The sequence below is a fragment of the Octopus bimaculoides genome, chromosome 22, assembly GCF_001194135.2.
Source record: "Octopus bimaculoides isolate UCB-OBI-ISO-001 chromosome 22, ASM119413v2, whole genome shotgun sequence".
Lineage (NCBI taxonomy): Eukaryota > Metazoa > Mollusca > Cephalopoda > Octopoda > Octopodidae > Octopus > Octopus bimaculoides.
Window position 1 is genome coordinate 9,287,927 of NC_069002.1, and position 6,646 is coordinate 9,294,572.

At 39.8% G+C, this 6,646-nt stretch overlaps 1 protein-coding gene across 1 annotated transcript in view; it reads left to right on the plus strand.

Moving 5' to 3' along the window:
* Nucleotides 1–6: 6 nt before the first annotated feature.
* LOC106874154 (testis-expressed protein 2) overlaps nucleotides 7–6,646 on the plus strand; it is a 13,767-nt gene continuing 7,127 nt past the window's right edge. Inside the window, exons 1-5 of the mRNA XM_014921778.2 lie at nucleotides 7–1,130; nucleotides 2,957–3,952; nucleotides 4,534–4,757; nucleotides 5,075–5,158; nucleotides 6,152–6,382. Coding sequence (XP_014777264.1) covers nucleotides 450–1,130; nucleotides 2,957–3,952; nucleotides 4,534–4,757; nucleotides 5,075–5,158; nucleotides 6,152–6,382 — 2,216 coding nt within the window. The 5' untranslated portion in view covers nucleotides 7–449. The remainder of the gene's footprint in view (nucleotides 1,131–2,956; nucleotides 3,953–4,533; nucleotides 4,758–5,074; nucleotides 5,159–6,151; nucleotides 6,383–6,646) is intronic.

Below are 6,646 nucleotides of genomic sequence, written 5' to 3' on the forward strand. Positions count from 1 at the left end.
GCTCGCTTGAAGATTACGACGATGAGGAATACTCCTTACTCACTAGCACTTTTGACAAGCCAGAGGAGAAAAATCGGAGGTCGTCCACTCTTGGGTCGAGTTCGATTTTGTCACCATCTAAAGTCACTTCGCCATCGACGTCGTCATTTTCATCATCCTCATCATTATCATCGACACCACCACCACCTCCTCCACCTCTCCCTAAAGCTGTGATTTCACCTTCAAGAACATTCACTGGAGATACACGGGATGATAAAAAGACACTTTTGGCTAACATCCGTGGAAAATTGCACAAGAAATGGGAAGAGCTTTCTGGCGAATCTGGCTCTAGCCCTGAAAATGAGAATGAAAAGTGTCCAAGCCCTCTTCGGAAGCAAAATTCTGACGAGAGCTGCGAGTCACAAAGTCCAAAAATCAATTCCAAATCTGCAGTCGTTGACTCTATCAATATGTCACAGGAAATTGAGCAAGGTGAGGAACTCACCGAAGACATTGTGCCAGACAGTTGGGATACAGATGATGATTCTGGTCTCTCAGAAAACTTGTTGGTATGCAAAACCTCTGACGGGACCAGCACAATCCAGCTGTCTCCACCGGCACGTTCGTCACGAATGTCTATTCGCGAAAGATTCCGTGGGAGTAAAATGATCAAAAACATAGTGGACCCGGTTCCCATAAAAATGTCAAACCTCCAATCAAAATCAAACCCTGAGGAATTTGTCGATAACGATGGCAGAATTTATTATGATGTTGAGGATGAGGAAAAAAACCAGAATCCGATGGTAAAAGATAACGATACAGTGACGGAAGACTCTGCTGTGAAGAATACTGCCAAAAGTGTTTGTAGAGATAGAACTATACCAACCCAGAAACTTCTAATCATATCTGTATCCCTATTTATCTATCTAATTACTCCCATGCCACCTTACCTTGCCGGTGTTATCACTGGCGCTGCAGTTACCTCAATAATATGGGTTGCCTATTTTTGCTTCAAGAATGCTTACAACTCTGCAAAACGAGAGGATCTTTCTACTAAGCACAATAATGCTTCCCTCTCTATTAGTCAGTTACCACCCCTCCTGGTACCAGAAATGAAAGAACCCAAGTTGGAAGATACCATTATTTACAAAGTAAGTTGTGTCTTTTGTTTTTGTTTTCTTATTTTTTGTTTTATGAAATGTGTTCTTTTTCTTCTCACCAAATAATTTGGGTAAAGGAATTATACATGAAAAAGGTCATAATATCGGGTTGTCTGGAAAGTTCGTGCCGATTTATAGTAGCTTACCTTTCGACTTATTTGCCATGAAACCACCTCAATTCTGGGAAGAGGGTATTTTCAAGTTAAAGGAAAGATGGAGACGCATTGTGCAACAAAATGGTTCATATCTGGTTGATTAAAAATGTAATGGCAAGTATTTATTGACCTTTTTCTTTCCTTTAAAAATTGGCACAAACTTTCCGGACAACCCAATATTTACAGTCCACTGAGGAGTCAGTTTATGTGATTGGAATCAATGTTTCCCGTGAGCATCTGTCCTCAACCTTTCTTATGGCACAGATTTCTTCCATGCAAGACAATTTTTCCATAGACCAAGGGATCGCACACATAAAAACACACAATAAAGTGCATGATATGGAATTTAATTATTATATCTATATCACACACGCACACACATCAAAACAGTTTGAGTCAAATTCATTTGTAGTCTTGAGTTTCGAGCACAATGCCAGTCGTCAGCCATTTAACCCTTTAGCATTCAGATTATTCTAGCAAATTTAATACTTCTTCATCCATATTGTTTTAAGCTAATCATGCATTATTTCGTAGCTTCAAGGTTTCAATGATGTTATCACCTATTTTTAGAATGACATTATAGGTTGGTGTGAGATGCCAAATCTGGGCAGTTTTAACATAAAACAGGTAGATCATTTGGGCTGGATATGGCCGGTTTAAACACTAAAGGGTTAAAATGGCTGATGACTAGTGTTGTGCTTGAAACTGAAGCGTACCAACGAAATTAAATCAAACTGTATATATATATATATATATTGGTGTTGTGTGAAGAAGCACCCGGTACACTCAGTTAAGTTGTTGGCTTTAGGAAAGGCATACAGCTGTAAAAAAAACTCATGTCAAAGTAGACATACAACCTGGTAGAACTCTCTGACCCATGTGCTTTTGTCAAACTGTCCACCCCTGCCAGCATGGAAAAATGGATGTTAAATGGTGATACTGATGATGACATACTATTAATGTAACTGGTGCCATGACCTGAAACAATAACTATATAACTATAAGTTGTGTGTGCCCTGACTAGGGACCTAGTACCTTGCTGGTTATGGGATAGAAACCATTCTTTTTTTCAGCCTGCTGCAAGCAGGCATTCTACCTAACAGCTGTTTTTTAATTGTTTGAATGAGATTTTTATTTCTTGCTCCCATCATATGGGACTCCATTGGTTATGACAATGAGCGTTCCAGTTGATCTGAACAATGGAATAGCTGGCTCATGAAGTGTGTGTGTGTGTAAATGTGTAAGTGGCTGAGTACGCCACAAGCATGTGTACTCTTAATGTTTGTAGCTCTCAGGGAGATTCAGTGTGAAACAAAGTGCGACATGCCTGGCCCTTTGAATTACAGGTGTGACATGCCTGGCCCTTTGACTTACAGGTACACCTCATTTTTGCCAGCTGAGTGAACTGGAGCAATGTGAAATAAAAGTGTCTTGCTCAAGGCCATAAACAAACAACCTTGCCCTGACTTGTGCCTTGGAGGGAAACTTTCTCGGTACACTCTCACGGTCATTGATGACCAAAAGAGGTCTTCACCCCTTATCCCTTTTAAATAAGCATTACATTTGAAAGAATAATCTAGATGCCAAAGGATTAAATTGATTGATATTTCTTGTTGCCATTCTATGATTTTATTCTGATGTAATTTTGTTTATGTTTTCAAGGGATGGATGAATGAACTGTACTACTATGATCCGGACAACTATCACATAAATAAAACCAATTCTGTGTATGTTCGCCTTGAAGGAGTTACCTTGCGCCTTTCCACTCCCAAAACTAATGTACCAAAGCGTGCTATGTTTGATGAAAATCTTTCTAATCCAACCTTCATCAACCAGCGCCATTATGATTTGAACAGCTGTCGTGTGTTTCTTCTTCCTGCAGGACTTGTTAAGAAACGCCTCTGGAGTAAAAAATACCCAATATGTATTGATTTGACTAGAAACAGTGCTTGCAAATCTGCCCCTTCCTTGCAAAAGAAGCCATTAAAAGACAATGCTTCCTCCCCCAGCACTGACATGGGCTTCGAAGTCATTTCTACAGAATTGCTCAATCCTACAATTCTTTATTTATTTGCTCGTACTGGGAGAGAGAAAGAAGAATGGTACAACAGGTTTCATGCCGCATCTCTGGGCTTGCCTTTGGGGAACCACATCCAAGACATTCATAATGCTTTAAAAGTACCTCCCCATCATAAACGCAGTGACTCTGACACTAATATCGGTATAGCTGATGGCTTTCAGAGGCACAGGCGCCACAATTCTATGGATTCAATGAATTCTTCTGCTGCAACTACTCCAGTTGATTCAACTGCCAGTTTATCTCCAATGTCTGAGAACTTTCAACACACAAACATGAAGAAGTTCTCCCACTACATGGCCAAGTTAATGCCAGCTAGTCTTGATGGAGTTAAATCTAACTCAGGCCCACTCCATTCGCAGAGGGAATCTTCTTCAGTGTCAGCTTCGAGCACACCAAGCAGTCCAACCTCTCGAGAAGTCCCTTCTCCTGATCTTCCTTATACCATATTAGACTTTAGTGAACCACAACTTCTTTGGATAAATGCTTTAATCGGACGTTGTTTATGGGATTTCTTACAAGATAAATCCTGGACTGACAAAGTTATGGAAAAGTTACAGAAAAAACTCAGCAAAATTCATGTGAGTATGATAGTTTTTTTTTTTTTTTATTGTTAAGACTTCATTATATTCTTTGATCAGTTCAATCCAACAAAGCAAAAGGGTCCGTGGATCATCCCTCAGAACAACCTCAAATAGTGTACATCAGTGCTAGCTCTTGTTCTTGCTAAACTCTTCAGTCTCTCTCTTTCTCTCTCTCGACCACAAAATTATTCCAAACTTTGGAAACACACTACACTAAGTCCAAACAAAAGAAAGGCTACCTCTTTGATTCTGCCAGCTATTAATCTACTAACAGGCATTGCTCAGAATTAAAAGGTGTTGTGTCGATGCCCCCAGGCGAAGAAGTAGGATCTCCCACTCCAGCGATCACCAGTAGGGTTTCTCATCTACTGGATCTTTGCCCTATTCTGTCTGTCATGAGTAGAGCTTTACCATCACTTTTAATTAACAGCACCACCCTTTCATCCTTCCTTCTCATCTTCATCTCTTCTACATTTGCCTCATTTCTATTGTTTAACCATGTTTCTTTTTTTGGTGGTGGTGGGGTTGTTAATGCTTCAGTAAAAATATTTCATCTTGGATTTCTGTTTAATTTCCAGGTACCTTATTTCATTGAAGAACTAAAAATTACAGATATCGATTTAGGTACTTCGATTCCGATTCTTCAGAAGTCCTCTAAACCCTATCTGGACGAACGTGGTTTCTGGGTTGACCTGCAGACGATGTATACTGGTGGTTTCAAGATGACTATTTCTACTAAGGTTAATTTAATGAAACTTAAGAAAAAGTCACTTGAAAAATCTCCAGTTCTTACAAGCAGACGGTTCGTATAATAAAATTTTAATTTTTTTCCATCCATCCATCCATCCATCCATCCATCCATCTCCTCTGTTTCTTATTCCTGGGAAGGTGGTCATTGGGGTAGAGTCCTCAAGTACCCCATCCATAGGGTCCTACCAGAAGCGACCGTCCTTACTCTTTCCTGCTAGACTCTCAAGCGTGGCCAACTGTGACTATGAATATTCTCTCACCATCTCGTTATTGGTCTCCCACTGGTTGGCTCAGCTTGAAGAATCTGTTTTGCGATTCTCTCATGCAACATTCTAATCATTTTTATTTATTAATTTATTTTTATTCTAGTTCTGCAGTGACGGATTCTAATGAAGAAGATAGTGCTGAGTCTTCGACAGATGAAGAGCCTGAGGATAATGGTATAGACGAGAGGTAAGATTTTGTTTGTGTAGATATGTCATAAATATATATGATGTATGTTTGAAGTGATGTGTGTCCTCTCTTTGTAGAGGAAAAACCTTGCTATATTGTATATGTCTCTGCATGCATGCTCCAGTCACAAATACACGTGATACACATCATTTAACCCTTTAACATTTAAACCGGTCATATCCGGCCAAAAGTATTCTGCTTGTTTTATGTTCAAACTGGCCAAATCTGGTCTCTCACACCAACCCTACAATATCATTTTGAAAATTAACAGCTACCTCATCAAAATCTCATAGCTACAAGATAATGCATGATAAGTTCAAAACAATGTGGATGAAAAAGCATTAATTTTGGCAGAATAATGCAAACACTAAAGGGTTAATATACTCAAGATTTAAGGTGGTGAGCTGGCAGAATCATTACCATGCTGGACGAGATGCTCAGTGGCATTTCATCTGTCTATATGTTCTGAATTCAAATGCCACCAGGGTCAATAAAATAAGTACCACTTGACCACTGGTGTCAGTGTAATCTCCTTACGCCTACCTCTGAAATTGCTGGCCTTGTGCCAAAATTTGAAACCAATATACACAGGATTTAAATGCAAGCTGCTGTAAGTTTCATGCTTCTGATAATGCAACAGTTTGACAAATTTGTATGCTGTGTATTTTTGGGCAGTCATTCAGGCTGAAAATAAGATATCAGATGTGTGTGTGTGTGTGTGTGTGTAAAATAAATACAAATGATGTATTAAATATCATACAACATCCATTCTACTCTGTAAAGTGGTTGTCATTAGGAAGGGCATCCCGCTATAAGAACCATGTCAAAACTGACCTCGCCTGTACTGGTGCCACAGTCCTGGTGTTGATTCCTTCAAGGAGGTGCTCCAGTATGGTCGCAGTCAAATGACTGAAACGAGTAAAAGAAACAACAGAATGTATAACGCAGGCCACCATTGAAGCGAGATAAATTTACCAAAGTTTTTCTTTGCAGCAGCGGAGTTCCACAGATTGGCAGCAGTGGCAGTGGAGCTAGCCGCAAGATCCTGCGATACATTGACATGATAACACAGTCCAAGTATTTCCAGCAAGCCACTGAGTACAAGTATATAAAGAAGGCAATGGAAGGTGTATCCAACACGCCACTGATTCTTACTGTTGAGGTACATTGTCTCAATGGGGTACTCACCATTAATGTGCCACCCCCACCTACAGATAGATTGTGGTAAGTATTTTTCGTTGTTTATCTCTCAATATTTTTATATGTCTTTCATTCGTTTGTTTGTTTTTACTATGAGTGGCTGAGTGGTTAAGAGGTTTGCTTCCCAGTCATATGGTTTCAGGTTCTGTCCCTGCTGCATGACACCTTGCTGGGGCATGTTTATTTGTTTGTTTTTACTATGAGTGGCTCTGTGGTTAAGAGGTTTGCTTCCCAGTCATATGGTTTCAGGTTCTGTCCCTGCTGCATGACACCTTGCTGGGGCATGTT